At 45.6% G+C, this 21,805-nt stretch overlaps 1 protein-coding gene across 1 annotated transcript in view; it reads left to right on the top strand.

Moving 5' to 3' along the window:
• LOC147733265 (sperm-specific sodium:proton exchanger-like) overlaps positions 1-21,805 on the top strand; it is a 4,638,748-nt gene that overhangs the window by 151,573 nt on the left and 4,465,370 nt on the right. Inside the window, exon 2 of the mRNA XM_086958943.1 lies at positions 19,976-20,089. Within this exon, the coding sequence (XP_086815069.1) occupies positions 19,976-20,089 (114 nt within the window). The remainder of the gene's footprint in view (positions 1-19,975; positions 20,090-21,805) is intronic.

Below are 21,805 nucleotides of genomic sequence, written 5' to 3'. Positions count from 1 at the left end.
GGTTTATGTCTTTGTCTGCGCTGCCTCAGTGTTGATCTGGGTGGGTGGTGAGGGACACGGGGGGTGGGGGATGATCCTGGGGGTGGTGGTGGTGGCTGTTGTGGCACTTTTGGGTGTCCAGACAGCATATTCAGTGGCTCTTTTGGCATCTTTTGTTCTTCAGGTGTGGCTTTGGGCTGGCCTCCCTTTTGTGGTGCAGGCTATGGTCCGACTTTACACCAGGTCAGAGCAGGTGTTAATTTCCTGCTTCTAACACGTCTTATTGTATGTTTTGTGGTCATATCACCAAACTGGCTGGTCGTTGAGATGCCATCAGAGTGGTGTTGTTGCGGCTTTTTGCACGGGAACTCCTACTCTGCATCTCATTAGCGATAGTTGCTGGGGTCGTCTGTGGCGATGTTTTTTGTGGCTGCTATTGCGGGTGAACTGTTGCTATGGGCTGTTAGCACCAGCTTGTGAATGGGGCGTTAGTTTTATCTCAACTTTGGCTGTGATATAGTGCAGATTACCTAGCGATAGTTCCTTGAGAATATGCCCTGAGATTGTTACAGGAGCGAGAGAGAGAGAGAGAGAGAGAGAGACAGATCTCACCATAAGCAGGAGCTTGTCATGGCACACTATTATCCTCCTCAACATCCTTAGTTATTTTTTTTTGCCCCTTGTTGTCCTCCTGTTTTACGTTAAGACTTTTTTTGTGGGTTGGTCAAGTTGACATTTGAAATACAAAACAAACCTTCCAGAAAAAATCCAAAAAGAAGAAAAAGCTCTTGTATTCAGAAGGAGCAAAATACGTAAAAAAATTAAGATATTGTTCTAATATTAACCTTATTTTTACAGGTGTTATGTTGCTATTTTCACATGATATAGCACAACTACTTATGCCCACGTTTGCCCATGTATCTAGTGCACAGGCAACAAAGAAATACAGCAACAACCTTAAACAGCCAGGTCTTTAGTAGTTTTTCACTTTTGGCAAAGTCATAGCAACTGCAGAGATGGTGCTGAAGTGATTCCAATCCAAGGGGGCAGGAAAGGAAAAAGTTCTGCCACCGAATCAGGAAGAGGATCTATGAGTTCTAGCAGGACAGTAACAGCACAATTTGTCCTTTAAATAAATGGGGCTATGCCCCATCAAAAACTCGTGGATAAGTCAACAGATCTTAAAAACAGTGTGTTTTCTGACCGGTAGCAAGTGTAGGGTTCTCAGAACAGGAACTGAGGAAGAGTCTGCCGGGAGTTACAAACCAGGTGTGCAATGGTGGTTTGCTGCATCTGGAGTTTGGACCGTAAGGTGTCACTGGCAGCCATAAGCAATTTGTTGCGATAGTCAAGGCGACTTATTACTAAGCCATGGACCAAAGTTTACCTTACAGAGAATGGTAACCAGATGAAAATGTTCCTCAGTTGCTGCATGGTTGCAAAGCAAACCCCACAGATTGGAGAGATATGGTCTTTCTTGAATAGGGCTTGTTCTAATTTGACACCTTCGTTTATCAAGGCTAGCCTGTGGGAGAAAGCTGCCCTGAGAACAAAAGGCCACCAGTCAGGTGACCAGAGGTGCTGGGCTTTGTTGAACAGCAATTCCTCTTTTTTACCACTGTTCAGCTTGTGACAATTTGCCGTCATCCAGGCATCAATCTTTCTTATACAGCCCATGAATCAATGCTTTTTTACATTGTCAAAATCCTGTCCAGATGAGATGATCATCTGGGTATCATCTGAGTATGATATGACATGAAAGCCACAGGATTTGTAAATCTGGGCAAGGAGGGCTACGTAAATGTTAAATAATGTTGGGCTCAAGGATGACCCCTGAGGCACCCCTATGTTGATGGAGATGGTGCAGGACGTGAACAAGCCAAGCTTTATGGTCTGTGTGGGGCTGTCTAGGAAGTCAGCGAGCCACAATAGGGCATTGCCACTGATGATAATCTCACGCAGCCTGCACAGCAGTATTTTGGGAGAAACAGTGTCAAAGGCTGCTGACAGATCTAAAAGTATGAGCATGGCAGGAGAGCCAGCATCTAGAGATAAGCAGATGGTGTCCTGAACTGCTACCATCAAGGTCTTGGTGCTGTGCTTAGCTCTGAATCCTGATTAGGAGATGCCAAGGGTTTCATAGTCCTTCAAAAACGTCATAAGCTGCTTGATGATTAGATTTTCTAAAACTATTTCCAATAGTAGGAGAAGTAAAATGGGCTGGTAGTTGGGCAAGACTCTTGGGTCTGTACTGTTTTTTAAAAAAAATATTGGAGAGACTAGAGCAGCCTTCTAAGCTAATGGTATTTTGGCCAAACGAATGGTATGAAGTATCAGAGCCACAACTCTAGCAGAGATCCTAGGTGAACATAAGATTGCAGACAAACCAGATTTAGCTATATCAAGGAGCTCAATAATTTGATCTAAAGCAAAACGTTTAAACCTAAATAGGTGAGGGGTGATGTCAGATGCGGGCGCAATAAGATAAGTTGGATTCATCTGATTCAGGCTGATGAGAAACTACTTATGGATTTTTTTAATCCATTTATTTATTTGCATTAAAAAAATGCAACTATGACTGTATACAAATCTTTGAAGCATAGATGGAAAAGGCACACATTTTATTCATCACATGACTATATGGGTTACATATCTTTGAAATATGTTCTAGTCCAAATGGGTATGAGTATACTCACATTTTTACAGGTTTACTTTTCCATTATCTTGTCTTTTGACTTGCACACGTGTAACAATCTTTACAATGGCAACTAAAACTTCCAAATGAACTCTCCGCTCCGATTCACTCCCCCATTTTTGGCTTACACATGGACACAAATCACAATGAATACAATCAGAAGTGTAAGCAGTATGGTTCACCAGCTAGGTCTCATAGTTTCTGTTATATAACTATGCCAATTTCAAGGATATGAGGCAGAAACTGTTTGCAGATAACAAACTGTTGCATTACATCGCCACCTTCAATAGATTAGTGGTTGAAGCAGCTTCCCTGGAGAATAAAATAATTTTGATATTTTATATAAGGTTAATAGATGATTAGTAAGACTAATTTCTCAGAGAGTTGATCCACCGGATGACTCCAAGGAATTTATAGATTTGGTGGTAAAACGAAATCATCAATTATTGGAAAGAAAGTCTGAGCGAGGCAAAAATGTAGAAAACCTATGAGGTCTTGGTCTACACTCCCGCTTTCTATTCTGGGTAGGGTTAACCTTGTTAAAATGTCTATTTTGCCCAAAATTTCTTTTTTGTTTAACACTGTTCTGCTTTATTTTGAGCCTTCTATCATAGCAAAATTGCAAAGTGATATTAGCTCTTTTATTTGGAATGACCTCACAGCTCGGATTTCATGGAAAAAAATCAGGCGTAGGAGAGAAAAGGGGGGTCTTGCAGCTCCAGATTTACAACTATACGTGTGGGCTTTTTAACTCTCCCACGCCAGGATGCTGCTTAAGATGCCCACAAATGTGGGAATAGGCACTATGTTCTCCGCACTACTTAGAGGAGAGGGAGTTGGCCAACAGGGTTTTTTGTTTAAATTTGGGGACCCTAAGTTTTTTAAAAAGGTGAAGCTGAAGGTATTATTGGGATCGACAAAAACGTGGGTTAAACTAAGAGGCTCCATAAAACTGGGATATCTTGCAGGCAGGTCTCCAATGTGGGATTCCCCGGGTTGTCCAGGTTGGCTTCTCGATAGCCTGGCAACACCACTGAGGGAGGCCGGTTTGGAGGTTTGGGGGGACTTGTTTATAAATGGTTCTCTCCTCCCTTGGGAAGCTTTACTAGCTAGAGTAGGGCCGGGTCTTTCCAGATTCAAGTATATACAGATCGCGAGTTGGGCTCACTCACAGCGTTCAGCTAGGGGTAGATACCAACTGGGAGGAGACAGCAGCTTAGTGGCCCTGATGCTGGACAAACCTTCTGTGAGTAAGGAGGTCTCAGTCTGGTATAACTTATTATTGGAAGAGGTTGACGGGGATTTCACCTTACCAGAGACACTGTGGAGCGCTTCCTTTATTGATCAGGACACTGATAACATCTGGCACGCCTCTTTTAAAATCTTGTGGGACATAGTGAAACCAGCCTGGTTGCGTAGGAATCATCTTTTTACCCTACACAGGGCATATTATTCACCACAGCGGCTGTCGAAATTTTCAATAAACTCCCCTGTAGCCTGCCCTAGGTGTGGGCTTCTAGCAGCCTCTGACATACATATGTTTTTTGAATGCCCACTCTTGTTCTCCTACTGGGATTCAATTAGTAAACTATTGACTACATCTTTAGGGGTAGCAATCTCAATCAATGCAATGACCGTAATCTTCGGATTATTTTTGGGAGTTCGAGGCCCTGCTAAGAACCTTCTTTTTTACTGCATGTTATTGGCCAGAAGGAAAATCTGCAGGAAATGGAAAGACCCAGCACCTCCCACGTTGTTAGACTGGCGTATCTCAGTCCTGCAAACATCCAAAGTTGACCTCGCAAGATCTGGCAATCCCGAAAAACGTAAATTTTGGCTTCTCCTAAATTTGAATTAGTTGGCTTTTGACTGTGGGTTTTTTTTTCCCCACTGTCCTATGATTAAGCTGCTTGGTCTATATTTTCCTTTTCGGTATACCCAATAGTTTCCCCAAACGTCAGTGGGTATCAAATTGCAGCAACATCTCCCTGCTACGGTTATATCGGGGTGCTTTATGGAGAGATGTGATAATGCTGAGTGTCAACATTGAATTATCAGTGAAAGCACTACCAGTATATCTGTGGCAGTATATTCCTCTCTCCGATAGCCTGATGTGATATACCAAGGGCGATAATGAGGACAAAAGAAAAAAAAAAAAAGTTTACTTTTCCATTATCTTGTCTTTTGACTTGCACACGTACAACAATCTTTACAATGGCAACTAAAACTTGCAAATGAACTCTCCGCTCCGATTCACTCCCCCATTTTTGGCTTACACATGGATACAAATCACAATGAATACAATCAGAAGTGTAAGCAGTATGGTTCACCAACTAGGTCTCATAGTTTCTGTTATATAACTATGCCAATTTCAAGGATATGAGGCAGAAACTGTTTGCAGATAACAAACTGTTGCATTACATCGCCACCTTCAATAGATCAGTGGTTGAAGCAGCTTCACTGGAGAATAAAATAATTTTTGATATTTTATGGAAGGTTAATAGATGATTAGGAAGACTAATTTCTCAGAGAGTTGATCCACCGGATGACTCCAAGGAATTTATAGATTTGGTGGTAAAACAAAATCATTGATTATTGGAAAGAAAGTCTGAGCGAGGCAAAAACGTAGAAACAAATGTATTCATGGTTCGATAGAAAATTCGGACAGAAATACATCAGAGTTTAGATGTATCAGAACCCAAGCAGATTGGGTATCAGAGGTCCTTTGACCAAATAAGAGAAGGAAAAAGAGTTGAAAAATGAATCAATGTTTATCCTATGGAAAACAGGGCATTTTGCACGAGATTGCTCTATTCGACCAACCAAATCTCAGGCATTAAAAACGAGTTCTACCATAGGCTAAGTCCAATCCACATAGTCGATAGGGAATGATTCAGCTTGGTAGAAGTCGAGATCTGCCTGCTGGGTTTGTCATCAAGTTTGACCTCCAAGGTGCCCTCTTGTTCTGCATTCAACCATTTAATGATGCCAATAATTTTAACATCTGTAACATGCCCCTCCTGAGAATTAGAAGGCCTTGTAGATGCGGGAGCTACTGGAAAATTCATGGACACTAAGGGGCATATTATCAAGGGGGTTTATCTCTGCTTTTTTGGCTTTAAAAGCCAAGAAAGCGGAGATAAAATTATCTCCCTATTACCTAGCTCTCGCTAACACTAGTTAGCGACAGCTAGTAGGAGATAGTGACCATCTTGGGCCCCACTTTGCATGTCAGTGATATTTATCACTAATGACATGCAAAGTGGGCGTGCCAAGATGTTAGCGACTGAAAACAGTCGCTAACATCGCTATCTCCTATTACCAACTTTTGGAGATATTTGCGCTAAGCGCGAATATCTCCAAAAGCTAACACCTGCCCTGAGCAGTTCTTAGCCATGTTATCCAATGGGAGGTGGATAACATGGCTAAGAGCATTAGCTCGGTAATGCATGAATATCGCTGACTTTTCAGCGATATTCATGCATTGCGGCGATTTTTATCGCATTTGCGATAAACCTTGGTAATACCAAGGTTTATTTGCGGTAAAAATCGCCGCAGCTCAGCGGTAAATTTTTGTCTCTAACCAAGCAATAGCGATAATTATCGCTATTGCTTGGTAATATGCTCCTAAATTCTCACAGTCGTTGGGCATTTAGGCCTTATGTAAAGAGAAAACCGAGGTCATTAGACCAGTGGATGGAGAATAACTGACTTCTGGCATGCTGTAATTTAATACCGAGAAATTAAGTATGCGGTGCACAATTTTACATAAAGAACACATAACCTTAGATTTAATTGATGCCCCTCTGTTCCGCTTAATTTTGGGTCTGCCATGTTTTGTCAAACACAACCCCAGTATATATTGCAGTTCAAGATGCTTAACCCTAGACCCCCCTTTCTGCCAGCAACCTTGCCATATCCTGCCCTCCACGTTCACTGATGGGATGATCTGGGGTTAATAGGTAATGTTTGTATGTTGCCACACGTTTGACTGCTAGCGCTGTTCTTAAAATATTGTCACTCAATCTGAGCTGTTTTAATAATCTGTGTATAGAATTCTGATTTTTGAGAAAACTTTGCAAAATACTCACCGCTTATTCGGCACTCCCCTTGCACTCCCCTTGCCTACTCTCCTCTCCCGAGGCCTCAGCCTATCGGCCGCAAGGAGGAGGAGCTTTAGGTGAGTATAAGTTTCATAAGCGGCTGCAGGGCGGGAAGCGGGCAATTGTTTGTATATTGCCGCGCGTTTGACTGCTAGCGCTGTTCTTAAAATATTGTCACTCAATCTGAGCTGTTTTAAAAATCTGTGTATAGAATTCTGATTTTTGAGAAAACTTCTCAAAATACTCACCGCTTAGTCGGCACTCCCCTTGCCTGCTCTCCTCTCCTGAGGCCTCAGCCTATCGGCCGCAAGGAGGAGGAGTTGAGGCGTGGCTAAGTTCATTATGCCGGGTTTATGGTAAGAGCGTAGCGGACGCGCCAAAGGCAAGCCCGTCCGCGCCCGTCCGCGCCCGTCCGCGCCCGTCCGCGCCCGTCCGCGCCCGTCCGCGCCCTTCCACGCCCGCCAGTGGCCACACACTCTGGCCAATTTATCACCTAGTCTTCCGCGAAGCTCAGATCATTAACACATACCTGCCCCTTTCTGGACTCTGCCAGACGTCGCTTAGTGGCAAACGGCATCCTTCATTCCCTGGCGTGTTCTGTTCCCCCTCCCACACCTGAACCCCTTCACCCCTCCAGCGCAAATACCTCATTGGCAAGGGATTCCACCCTCGGCTTCCTTTACCTGAATATCCGTTCCCTGGTAAAGCATCCACTGGACATTTTTTTGCTCCTTACCACGGATAAACCCGACGTTATCCTCATTACCGAAACGTGGCTAACTCACGACTCTCTGTCTGATATTCTTGCAGCTTTTCCCTCTGACTATTACATACTGTCAGTCAACCGGCCTTCTGGGAACCCGGGGGGCGGTGTTGCTGCTATAATCCATAAGGACCATAAATTTACCATCCTGACCTCCTTGGTCCTTCCTGAGGTCGCGAATTTAGTTGTAAAACTTGACACGCATACTGGGTCCTTAGTGTTAGTATTTATCTACCGACCCCCTCAGGCAATGCCCACCTTCTCGATATCTCTTAGCAAGCAAATGTCCGCCCTAGTCATAAATTATGCCAAGGTTCTACTCGTCGGAGATCTGAACTATTGGTTTGATGATGCCGTGGGTGGGCCTCATGCCGTGGAACTTTCCGAGCTCCTCTCCAACCTGAATCTATCCCAGCATGTGCGTACTCCCGACCATGAAAAGGGACACATTTTGGACCAAATATGGTCCTGTAATGTCTCTCTTTTTTCACCCTTAATGACCCCTTGTATTTGGTCAGACCACCACCTAATACAGTTCTCGATCATCATTTGTGGCCAGTTAAAGACCACCATCCCATTGGGTGGATTGACCAGGAAGTGGAAATCCTTAAATAATCAGACTTTATTAACACCCTGGCCAACTCATTACCCACCTTCAGCCACAACGTATACTCTATGGAAGAGAAGCTCTCTGAATGGCTGTTGTCGGCATGCAATGAACATGTTCCGCTCATTAAATTCTCTCGCGCCCGCCACTCAGACTCTTACAAATGGTTGTCCTCCGACCTTAAAAAACAAAAACTTGAGTTATGCCAATTTGAGAGGAAATGGAGACATGGATACTCCACGGAAGGCAAGGAGCAATACATGATTGCTCGCAGAGAATATAAAAGAGAAATATTGGACACCAAAGCGGCTTATTTCTCTGAGAGAATACTAAATGCTCACAATAAATTGAAGGAAATATTTAGGGTAGTGAACGACTTGTGTAAAGACGATAGAACCACATCTGCCCAAGCACCTACCCAAGAGCTCTGTAACTCCTTAAATTATTTTTTATGGACAAAATAGCTACTATTAAATACAGCATACCAAATAGTGCCAGCATGGACTCCCTGGTAGACATTTCCTCATATCGTCCCCCGTATACTAGCGGAACTAATGACCCGGGTCAAATCTGGATCACCCAATGGCTGCTGTCCACCTCACGTCTTAAAAGACATCTTCTTAGTCATACCTCATAGTGTACTCCCCCTTCCTAACGAGTCACTTGCGCAGAGCATGCTCCCTTGCGCCTTCAAAAACGCAACAGTGGTTCCCCTTATCAAAAAACATGGAGCAGATTCTGCCAATCTCTCCAACTACCACGCTATATCTCTCCTCCCTTTTGGAGCTAAGATATTGGAAGCATACGTGGCTAGGTGTCTTTCCAAATTCATTGAATCCTCTGACTACCTGGAACGTAACCAAGCCGATTTTCGTCCTGCTCATTCTACCGAAACTGTGATTCTGGCAGTCCTGGACACTATTAGATCAAACACTGATAGGGGTATCCAACAGGCCCTTGTGCTCCTGGACCTGTTGGGTGCGTTCGTCATGGTCAACCATACCAATTTACTGCACCATGTCGAACAGGCCGACCTGCGAGGTCCTGCAGTTAGCTGGGTCAAATCCTTTCTTGCCGACCGCACTCAGGCAGTCAGGCTCGGGAATTTCACTGCCGAAAATCTCATTTCCACTTGTGGGGTCCCTCAAGGCTCTTACCTGTCCCCGCTCTTGTTCAACCTATACCTTAGGCCCCTGTTACATTATTTAAATAACAGAAAGGTCACAATTTTTAATAATGCCAACTATCTGCAGCTAATATTTCCACTGGACTCCCCAGATCTGTCACTGAGTTTCAGGCCACCATGCTTCACATCCAGCGTTGGATGGGCCTGAACCACTTGAAACTTAACCAATGTAAGATGGAATTGGTGCTTCCTGGGAAAAGCGAGACCAGCTGGGGCCTGCACTACTGGCAGACAGAACTAGGGCCTCCTCCCTCGCCCTCTCTCTTGGTAAAAAGTCTCTGGATCATCATTAATGAGGATCTTTCACTTAGAGGACAGGTGGGAGCAGTGATCTCCTCTAGCTTCCATCAATTGCGTAAAATCAAGAAAATCGCCCATTTGCTGACCCACTCGGCACTCATACAGGTGGTGTTAGCTCTGGTACTCTCACGGCTTGACTTCTCGAACTCCATCTATCTTGGTTTACCAGCATTTCTAACAAGACGCCTACAAATCGTTCAAAATCAAGCTGCCAGACTTATTCATAAACAACCTAAATGGCTCTCGGCCAGATCCCTGCTGTCGAATCTCTACTGGCTACCTATAGCCCAGCGGGTTGCCTTGAAGTCCGGCTGTCTGCCCTTAAGGCCCTTCATGGCAAAAGTCCCAGATTCATCAACAGCATGATCTTGAAGTAGGCCCCCGCCCGAAGTATTCGTTCGGCTCACCTCCACTTGCTCACTATCCCCTCCTTTAAACGGAAGCAGCAAGGAGGCTGCAGCTTCGCCTACCTTGCCCCTAAAGTCTGGAATTCCCTTCCCTTGACAATCCGGAGCTGTGGCAATCTCATGGGGTTCAGGAAAGCTTAAAAGACCTGGCTGTTTGAACAAGCATATGCATAGTTAACCGGCTGCAACATTCTTTACTATCAGCGCCATGAAGCCTATGGGTGTCCGTGCGCTTTAGAAGTTGTTATTAACATAACATAACATAACAATGTTGCAAGAACTTAGTTTGTCCACTTTAGATGGTCTTCCAGAATGCCATGTAGATCTGGCAGACGCCTTTGACAAACAAATGGCCGATGCCTTACCACCACACCTCAGTTTTGATTGCCAGATTGACCTACGTCTTGGATCTAAACTACCTTGTATCTGCAATTATGCATTAACAGAAAAAGAGAATGAACATCTCCGATTACATCTAGATGATTGGCTCAAGAATGGTTTTACCAGGCATTCTATGTCTCCAGTGTCCTCCCCACTGATCAATGTACCTCGGAAAGTAGATAAGTTCCTTGTTTGAATAGATTACTATGCCCTAAAAAACATTATAGTTAAAAATCGATACCCCTTACCATTGATGCCCAGTCTATTGGATCAAATCAAAGACACATTGGTGTATACAAAACTGGAATTGAGGGGGGTATATCATCATGTCAAAGTCAGAATGAGTGCCACATGGGAAATGGTGTTTAGAACTAAATTTGGTCTTTATGAATACCACGTCATGCCATTCGACTTCCCAAAGCCCCAGCTGCCTTCCAATTCTTCATAGACAAGGTGCTGAGAGATTTAATTGATGTTTTCTGTGTAGCGTACATAGACAATATCTTCATATATTCTAATTTCATGTCTGAACATACACAGCAATTGAACGGCATTCTTCAAAGGCTAAGAGAAAACAATTTGTACCTGAAACGAAAAGAGATGATTCCTCACAACTAGTTGAATTTTTGGGTAATATTATAAGCCAAGGAATCTGTAAAGACCCTAAAAAGGTTGAGTCCATCGTACATTGCCTCCCTCCAACCACAGAGAAACATATTCAGAGTTTCCTAGGCCTCACCAATTTCTATTGATGTTTTATCGACCACTTTTCTAACACTATAACCCCTATCACTTGCCTATAGCGCAAGGCAGTAAAAATGTGTTGGGATAACAAAGCAAAGGCTACTTTCCAAAAATTAAAGACCAAGGGCCTCATTTATGAGAAATGACGTATCGCTGCGTGAAAGCAGCAATGCGTCACTTCTCAGTGCACACTCCTTGCAACACGATTGATACAGTATGACGCATCATGGGGCAAGGAGTTACAGATACGTCAGTATTTCTGACGCATCTGAAGGCGCAAAAGTGACCCATTGCTGGAGTGTGTCACAAAAGTGACGCAACTCCAGCAATGTGTACTTTCACATGGGCAAGTTCAATGTTGTTAGTGCCTGCGTCAGTCTTACGCCTGCCATGAAGCAGGCGTAAGATTTTAATGCATTAGCGGCCAAGAAATGGCACAGTGAAATCTTATAGATTTCTCTGCGTCACTTCCATGACCCTTTCTTGTGTCAAAACGCCCCCCTTGCATACATTATACCTGGCGCAGGTATAATGTGTCGCAGTGGTTTACAAAGTGACGCATCTACCTAGATGCGTCACTTTGTAAATATGGCACAACAAGGCGCATTTTTTATGCCACTGGTGCATCACAAAAAGTGACGCACCGGCGGCATAAAAGTGACGCACAGCCTCATAAATGAGGCCCGAGTGTATGACATCTCCTATCCTAGCACACGCACATAATGGAAGGGGATGCTTTTCAGACTGCTTTAGGAGGTATACTGTTACAAAGGAACAAGACTACTGGTCAATTACATCCCAAAGCTTTTTTCTCTCGAAAGTTGCTTTAGGCAGAATGCAGCTACTTGTCTACTGATTGGGAACTGTTAGCAATCAAAGCAGCCTTTGAGGAATGGCGTCAGTAACTCCTTAGGGCAAAACACGTGATTACCATTTATACCGATCATAGAAACCTGCAGTTTCTTGGCTCTGTCGAGCATTTTCTCAATGAAAGTTGAGATGGATGCTTTTTTTTTAGCAATTACAACTTTGTAATTGCCTACAGACCAGCAAAAGAAAATGTCAAATTGGATGCTCTTTCTCGCATTGGGGAGCCAGACATTTTGGATTCAACGGAACATCCAAGACCCATTTCGCCCTCAATCTGCTTCCAGGGATTAGTGCTAACCTCAGACTTTCTAGACACTATACACCTCAAGGTGAAAGAAAAAGCCAAAAAAACAATGGCTACACGAGTTTCTCCAATTAACATATCATGATGGGCTACTACTGTTTAAAGCTTGTTTGTATCGACTTAAGTCAGTCTTGCGACAACAAGCATTACTGTTGTGTCATTTCTCACTTGTTAGCTGGTCATCCAGACCTGCAAAAACATTGTCACTATTTTGGTGGACATCCATGCCCAAAGACACACAAAAATTCATAGAAACTTGTCAAACATGCAACCAAGGAAAAAGAAGTCATCGAGCTCTGGCTAGCTTTTACAACATATTCCAGTACGACCCAGACCTTGATACACTGTGTCAATGGATTTCATAGTAGACCTCCCAAAAACTTGGGGCCATATTATCAAGCCCCAGCGATAATTATCGCTAAGCGCATTTAGCGCTAGGATATTTATCGCCAGTTAGCGTGGATTTTATCACTGAGATAGCATGCTACTAGCAACGCTTATCTCAGAAGCGATAAAAATCCTCGCGCTAACTGCCAAATGAGAGATTATCGCTGGAAAACCAAAGATAATCTCTCGAAGTTTGGCGTTAGCTTGATAATAGGGGCTCACAAACTTAGCCATGATATCCACCTTCCATAGGATATCATGGCTAAGTCAGGAAAATACCAGGTGTAAAAAAAGCAGAGCTAACCGCAGTTAGAGCTGCTTTTTTATCACTAACATGGTTAGCGATATCCTTGATAAAAGGAGAAATGTCGCTTAACAACATTTCTCCTATTATTTTTCTCTGGAACGCCCCCTTTGCATCTCATTAGAGATGCAAGGGGAAGCGCAGAGAAAAAGGGTGCTAACATGCAAATTTGCGTGTTAGCACCCTGTTGCTGATAGGGAGATCATTTTATCTACGCTTTCTTGGCTTTTAAAGCCAAAAATACAGAGATAAATCCCTTGATAATATGCCCCTAAATTAAGCCATAACACCATCCTTACGGTAGCGGATCACATGTCCAAAATGACTCATTAATTCCTCCGACTCTTTTCTTAGTGTTGAGCAGTATAACTGTGAGTCCACCACTGACACATTCTTTGGAGTAGGTGTGAGCTCTACAAATCCTGGTTTATCAACGTCATCAAAGACCCAACAAAACCATGGGGAAATACTTACGTTGCTTACTGCTTGTTTTGGGTGGTGAGTGGGACACCTACCTTTCAACAATGTAAAACCAATTACAACCTCCCCGAATCTGAGTGACTCAGGTAGGCTCAGATTCAATCAATCAATCAATCAAAGCATTTATATAGCGCACTACTCACCCGAAGGGTTTTAAGGCGCTAGGGGAGGGGGGGTCCGCTACTGCTCAAACAGCCTGGTCTTGAGCTGCTTCCTGAAGGCAAGTTGGTCCTGGGTCAGGCGGAGGTGGGTCGGGAGGGAGTTCCAAGTCTTGGTGGTCAGGTAGGAGAAGAACCTTCCTCCTGTGGTGGCTCTTCGGATGCGGGGGCGGGGGCGAGGGCGTGGCCGGTCGATCGAAACTGGCGTGTGGGAGCGTAGAAGTTGAGGCGGCTGTTGAGGTATCCTGGGCCTTGGTTGTGTAGGGCTTTGTGTGCGTGGGTGAGGAGACGGAAGGTGATTCTCTTGTTGACCGGGAGCCAGTGCAGATCTCTCAGGTGTCCGGAGATGTGGTTGCGTCGGGGGATGTCCAGGATGAGTCGTGCAGAGGCGTTCTAAATCCGCTGGAGTCTCTTCTGGAGTTTGGCGGTGGTTCCGGCGTAGAGGGAGTTGCCGTAGTCCAAACGGCTGGTGACGAGGGCTTGGGTGACCGTCTTCCTGGTCTCGGTGGGGATCCACCGGAAGATCTTACGTAGCATGCGCAGGATGTTGAAGCACGACGAGGAGACGGCGTTGACTTGTCTGGTCATGGAGAGGGAGGAGTCCAGGAAGAAGCCCAGGTTGCGTGCGTGGTCTGTTGGTTTGGGTGCGTTGCCCTGGGCAGGGAGCCACCAGGAGTCGTCCCAGGCGGAGGGTGAAGATCCCAGGATGAGGACTTCCGTCTTGTCCGAATTCAGTTTCAGGCGGCTGTTCATCATCCACTTGGCTACGTCTGTCATCCCTTCGTGTAGGTTGGCTCTGGTTGTGGCGGGGTCGTTGGTGAGGGAGAGGATCAGCTGGGTGTCGTCGGCGTAGGAGATGATGTTGAGATTGTGTTGGCTTGCGATGGCTGCGAGGGGGCTCATGTAGACGTTGAAGAGGGTTGGGCTGAGCGAGGAGCCTTGGGGAATGCCGCATAGATGACTTCGGTGGCTTCTGATCTGAACGGGGGGAGGCGGACTCTCTGTGTCCTTCCGGCGAGGAACGAGATGATCTATTCCAGTGCCTTCTCCTGGATTCCGACGTTGCTGAGGCGCCGCACTAGGGTACGGTGGCAGACAGTGTCGAAGGATGCAGAGAGGTCTAGGAGGATGAGGGCCGCTGTTTCTCCATTGTCGAGCAGGGCTCGGATGTCATCGGTGGCTGCGATCAGGGCTGTCTCGGTGCTGTGGTTGGCCCGGAAGCCAGACTGCGAGAGGTCGAGGGATCCGTTCGTCTCGAGGAAGGCGGCCAGCTGCTTGTTGACGGTCTTCTCGATGACTTTTGCAGGAAACGGAAGCAGCGAGATGGGGCGGTAGTTCTTGAGGTCGGTGGGGTCGGCTGATGGCTTCTTTAGTAGAGCGCTGAGTTCGGCGTGCTTCCAGCTATTCGGGAAGGTAGCGGTGTTGAAGGAGGTGTTGATGATGTCCCGCAGGTGGGGTGCGATGACAGCGTCGGCCTTGTTGAAGACGTGGTGAGGGCAGGGGTCGGTCGGAGATCCGGAGTGGATGGAGCTCATCGTGCGGATGGTGTCTTCGGTGCTGATCGGGGTCCAGGCGCGGAGGGTGGTGGTGGGGGGCGGTGGTTCAGTCGTGGCGTGCGTCGGTTGAGTGCTGAAGCTGTTGTGTATGTCCGTGATCTTGTTGTGGAAGTAGGAGGCGAGGAAGTTGCAGAGGTCTTGCGAAGGGGTGATGTTGTTGTTTCCGGCGTTGGGGTTGGAGAGCTCTTTAATGATGTTGAAGAGTTCCTTGTTGTTGTGTGCGTTGTTGTCCAGTAATCCCTTGAATGCAGTTTTCTTGGTGGATCAATTGGAGGTGTTTTTGGGTGGCGAGCTTGAGGGCAGTCATGTTGTTCGGTGTTGGGTCTCTGCGCCAGGCTTTCTCGAGTGCTCGGCAGTTCTTCTTGGAGCTCTTGAGTTCGTCGGTGAACCATGGGGCTTTCTTGCTGCCGGGTCTGCTAGGCGGGGTCTTCAGAGGAGCGAGGTCGTCTGCGCAGTTGCTGATCCACTTTGTAAAATGTAAATGTAATGTAAATTGATACTTGTATAGCGCACTACTCACCCGCAAGGGTCTCAAGGTGCTAATACCGCTGTGGAACCCATCCTGGCTTTCCCTGTGAGGCGTCCACTCCTGGGCACCCCCAAGGTGGAGGCCAGGCATCCTTAGCGTTGTGGGGGCCGTTGTGGAGATTAAGCAAGCTATTGCCCAGAGTTGCGGAGTGGGACTCCATGATTGGAATAGGCACTGAGGCGAGAATTATCAGGTCCGTGGAATTTTGAGCCCAAGACCCGCCGAGGCGGGGAATTGAACCCTGGTCCCGGGCTAGACCTCTGCATCAGGGTCTGCCGCTTCAATCATTGAGCCACACTTCTCCACTTCGTGAGGTTGTGGCTGCCTGGCTTGGGTTAGTTGCGCTGGTGGGAGAGTTCATGCTCAGGGAGTTCGTGAGCTGGTCGGCTGTAATCTTGTTTCAGCTCCTGCGTGCCACCTGTTGTTGGTGGTGGTGGATCGTGGTCCTTCTGAAGCTGAAGTGGATGCAGCTGTGGTCCGTCCAGTGGAGTCCGGTGGCATGGCTGAAGGTGATGTCCTTGCTGGATGAGAACACAGGGTCGAGTGTGTGTCCGGCGTAGTGGGTGGGGGTGGTCACCAGCTGCTTGAGACCGAGGTTGGCGAGGTTGTCCAGCAGGGTGGTGGTGTTGCGGTCGTTGTTGTTCTCCAGGTGGAATTGGAGATCCCCGAGGAGGATGTAGTCAGTGGAGAGGAGGGCGTGCGGGCTGATGAAGTCGGCGATGTCTTCGCTGAATTGTGTGCGTGGTCCTGGGGGTCTTTAGATGAGGGTGCCTCTGAGGGTGGTCTTGGGGTTGATGTGGATCTGGAAGTGCAGGTGTTCGGCGGGTGCGAGGGTGTCGTCGGTGTTGGTCGTGATGCGGGTGGTGTTCCTGTGGATGATGGCGATGCCTCCTCCTGTCTGGTTGACGCAGTCCCTCCGGATGATCTTGTAGCCGTCCGGGAAGGCGATGGCGATGTCGGGCGCTGAGGAGGCATTTATCCAGGTTTCCGCGAGGAAGGCAACGTCTGGGGCTGTGGTGTCGAGCAGGTTCCAGAGCTCGACGGCGTGTCTGTGGATGGAGCGGGTGTTGAGCAGGATGCATTTCAGGTGGTTGCTGCTGGTGCTCGGCTTGGTCGGTGCTGGTGTAGTGCAGGTCCGGAAGCAGGTGAACTTGCAGGAGTGGCAGCAGAAGGGTCCGTGGGTGCGTCTTGGGGTGGCTCGATAGCAGCATGGGATTCGGCCGGCGTTGAGTGCGTAGAGTTCGGTGGCGTCGTAGGTCCGGCGGGTGGGCTGGTGTCTGCGGGAGACAGGGGTCCTGGCGCTGGAATACGGTTCTTTGTCCTAACTACATCAGGACCCGTAGTAAAAGTCGTCTGCCTGGAACAACATCCCGATCTTTGCAACATTTTGATCATCTATGTGTTGCACACGCCAGGATTGGAAGAATGAATGGAAGAATGAAAGTTGAATGATAGAATACAAGGTAGAGTGAGAGAATGTATATAGGACAAAGAACCGTATTCCTGGAATACGGTTCTTTGTCCTAACTACATCAGGACCCGTAGTAAAAGTCATCTGCCTGGAACAACATCCCGATCTTTGCAACATTTTGATCATCTATGTGTTGCACACGCCAGGATTGGAAGAATGAATGGAAGAATGAAAGTTGAATGATAGAATACAAGGTAGAGTGAGAGAATGTATATAAGTTAGTCTGATAGTGTGTCTGAAGTATGGCTGGTACTGGGTAGGTTTGAATGTAGCATAATTCTCCCCTATTTTGCTGTTGTCCCCATATCAATGTCTGTCTTTTTGATATTCCCACTGTATCATGTAGATTGAAAGTACTGTTCACTTTTTATACTTTTTTGATATCTTTATTCTAAAAAGAAAAAAATATATTCAAAGGAAATAAAAAAATATATATATTCTGAATATGCTCTGTTGAGTCCATTTGGTTTGACCTTGTGTTTGTAGTTTGCAGTGTCAATTCCTAGGTTAATCACCCCTTCCTATATAATTTTGGGACCCTCTTGCTAGGGCCATTACATCCCTAGGCAGGGTACTTCTTCTATTTACAGTTGTTTCTCCCCCCCTTGGCCTGCCTATACCATTAAGTAACCCACGGGGAACCCCCTTCTTTTGACCAAAGGAAAGGGGAACAATCAAGGCAGCAACATACACAGGTACACTGGGGGAGAATCACTCACTCGTGGGTACAGAAGAGAAGGAGGGCACAGTCAATCTTAACGCAGGCAGACACAATGCAGCAGCGGTCAGTGGTCACACAGGGGGCTGCGTGGCGGTGAGGGGAGCGACCTGCCTGGTAAACAGGGTCAGAGGTCGCGGTCAATTCATCATTGAGTACCACACCTAACTCTCGGTGCGGAAGCTAAAAGAGGAAAACTCCAGTGCGGAGCATGCTATCAACAATATATAAACTACTCCTAGCACATGAAACTCAACAGACATGGTGTCATAATACTAAGTGGGAAAGAGTGCTAGGGACATCTATAGCACTTAAGCGGAGGTACAACCCACAATGGGACATACATGCTTCCTCTGTATAATCCCTTGGCCGAGAGATACACTGTACAATTTGGTTTGCTGGCAATGAGTAATTTACTATAGCAAACCATTAGAAACCGCACACTGGCAAACGTTTGTGGGCGATGCTAGCAAAGGAGCGCCTAGCCATGTCATTTTGTTGTCCATTGCACTTGTGGTGAGGTGGTTACAATGGACATGATTCACATGCACCATTATTTTACTTTATTTCAGTTGGACACTAGTGTTCGGTTTACCTTTCTGCAGTTGGGGTTGGCAGAAGGGGGAGGAGGGGAAAATGATTAGGAAGTTGTTGCACTGGAGATGGTGACGATTACGCCCTCGGTACATTGACAGACTTGAACGCTGGAACTCTCTCTAGCTAAGGGTTTAAATCGAGCTCTTTTTCTGTGTGCCTATGATCTTGTGAGGTGATACATGTGCCTTTTAAAAATACAAATAAAATGTTCTAAAAAAGGGAAGTGAGTAGTTTGCTAAAAAGAAGTAATATTAAGTATTACACTTTTTTTTAGCTCTGTCAGTAGTATTTGATTGTATTCTGGTCTGTTCATTTCGAAGGACCGATTTCATATTCCTAAATTATATAGCTCCATGCGTGAACGTGGATTAAAAGGATTTTACGCGTCTGCCATTTCTGACTTCCAAGCTGGTTAAGATTTTTAATGGCTTCCAGTTCTTTTTATATACTTATGTAAATATTGAATGCATTGGAACTGTCCTTTTCAGCAACACATATGTCTTTCTGACTAGCACTCAACTAATGGAGAAAATGGGGGTGAGCCAGAAGGACACCAATCTGGCTGCTGTTTTGGAGATGGATCCGGGATCCTACTCAGTCCCTCATCAAATATGCCAAATTTGTTCCCGTGCAGCTAGCTTTCACGTCCAGCTGCGCCCGCATGTTGTCATCTTTTCGTTCAGAACAGTAACCTAAAGAGAGTGAGTGGAGTTTCTTATTTTCACTTCCAGCTGGGCCCAACACATTGGCCTCACTTAATGGGCATTAGCCCTCCTTTTGGTAGAGTTTTATTTTAGTTAGGAACTATCTGGAGCCTTACATCTAGAGCCTAACACTAAGTTTACTATCCCTTCACAAAAATAGATGTTTTTCAAAAGCTTTGTATCTAATGATGTATATTGTCTTTGAGTTTCTATGTTTCATAGAGCAGATTGAAACATCAACTCACTTTATCTTCCACTGCAAGCTTCTAAAGTTCAGTATGAATGTGTGTGCCACTCTCCCATAATGGAGTTCTTCTCATTGAAAAATGCCAGGGTCCGGTAGTCTTTTGCCTGATTTTTCTGTGATCAAAGCTGTTTTCAATAAATACAATTTGCATTTGCATACTCAAAATAAATAAATAAATACATTTTCCTGTAGTAGTCAGAAGTTGTTTACTGTTTGAAAATTGTGTATTCAGCATGGGGATTGTAATGCATTTTTAAGAGAGCAGTGTATTCATTAAACAGTTGCATTGAAAGCGTCCACCGGCAATCAGAATAATAAAACAAGGTTCGGTTAATTTATTGGGTTCACACAGCAGCCCATTTTATGACTAATATTAAAAATGCAATTTAAAGGTGGCATATACTTTGTTCACCTTCGTATTTGTCTTTTTATGTAGCTTCTTGAAAAAATCAATTAATTCTCTGCTTTCTGTGATTTATTTTCAGATGCAACATACCTGAGCATCCTACTTGGAGCTGAAGCTTTGTTTAATGATTCCACCGGTTTTATTATTTTTGATGTATTCAAAAATCTTCTTATAATTTCTGCAATTGGTGAAGGTTAGAATATACAATTTCTTAAAGTTTGCAAATTTAGAAACTGTGATTTTGAAGTGAACGTACACTTAAGCATTTTATTTATGTACTAATTATTTTGTATTCTAGCATACAGTATCAAGATTTGTTAACTCTAAAGGTAAGGATGCAAACAAGGTTCTTCGGGGGCTAGGAGTGGCTCATCTGGCATATTTTACGCATGACAGTTGAATTTGAATTTGAATTTAAAATACTTGTAAAACGCAGCGTTCACCAGACGGTTTCTTGGCGCTATAGAGGCAAAGTTAACAGAAAAGAGCCCGAGGGTAGGTTAGTGCGAAAAGGCCTGATTGAACAAGAAGGTTTTTAAGCCTTTGCGGAAAAGGGAGTAGTGTTTGGCCGACCGCAGATGGTCGGGGAGGGAGTTCGAAAAAGTGGGTGCCAGGAATGAAAAGTTGGCCCCTCCCCACTTTTTCCGCTTGAAGCGGGGTACCTGCAGAAGGGATTGAGAGGATGAGTGAAGCTCTCTGGTAGGGACATATTCCTTTATCAAGGAGGCGATGAAAGCAGGAGCTGAGCCCTGACGGGCCTGAAAAACTACACAGCCAATTTTAAAGAGGGAACGCTACCTGACAGGCAGCCAGTGGAGCGCCTTCAGCAACGGAGTGGAGTGGTGGGAGCGGGAAAGGCCGTACACTAGCCGGGCCACCTGGTTTTGCACCAGTTGGAGCTTTTTTAAACTGTAGGCTGGAATGCCGGTTTACAGGGCGTATGTGTAGTCCAGCCGGGAGATCACTAGGGCAGACATGATCAGTTTGAGTGCCAGGGGGGAAAAGAAGCGGGAAACAGTGCGGATAGTACGAAGAGTGAGAGAGCAAGAAGAGACAACAGAACTAATTTGTGAGTGTAGGGTGAGGTGATTATTCATTTTAATGCCTAAAGTCTTGACTGTAGGAGAGGGGGTGGGGGGGAGACCAAGGGAAGAGGGCCAGAATAGTGAGTTCCAGGGACTGGAAGAGCCACCGGTGAGGACCAGCTCGGTTTTATCAGGATTCACTTTCAAGTGGTTGTGGCTCATCCAGTCCCTGATAAAAATCATAATAGATTGGAAATTCGAAATAGAATGGGACGAAGGAGAAAGGTTAAAGATGAGCTGGAGGTCATCCGCATAGTTGTATACGGTGACCTCCATCTGCTGAAGAGCGAAGATTAGAGGAAAGATATAAAGATTAAACAGAAGAGGGGAAAGAGAAGAGCCCTGAGGGACACCACAAGTGATATTAAGTGGGGTTGCCGTGAAATCCCCCAGCCGGACAGCCTGGGTGCGGTCCCTCAGGAAGGACGAGAAACCTTAATTGTTTTATGTTAGCATTTTATCCTGCAGCTTGTTTCTCCTCCCAAAATTCCAGTGTGCATAGCTTTATTCCCATACCAGTCTCATTCCCCTTCACCTTTTTCTATCTGTCTCTCACTGTGCCGCTGCACATCTCCCAACGTACCTGAACATCATTCATCTTCAGGTAAAGGGGGATCCCTGTATCTTCCAGTGCCAAATGGCAGTCATCGAGCTCCAGTCTATGGCTCATCAAAGCTATTTGTAGTGTCGCTCCAGTGACGCAAATGGAGCGTCTGGTTTGACTCATTGTGCCATTGTGAGGAAGTGGATTTGACAGTATATACCCCTGTGGGCTGATGACTATATGGTTTTCCTTGAGTCACGTGGCGCTGGTTAAATAAATG

The sequence above is a fragment of the Lissotriton vulgaris genome, chromosome 2_1, assembly GCF_964263255.1.
Source record: "Lissotriton vulgaris chromosome 2_1, aLisVul1.2, whole genome shotgun sequence".
NCBI classification, from domain to species: Eukaryota; Metazoa; Chordata; class Amphibia; order Caudata; family Salamandridae; genus Lissotriton; species Lissotriton vulgaris.
This window is presented reverse-complemented; position numbering and strand designations above follow the sequence as displayed.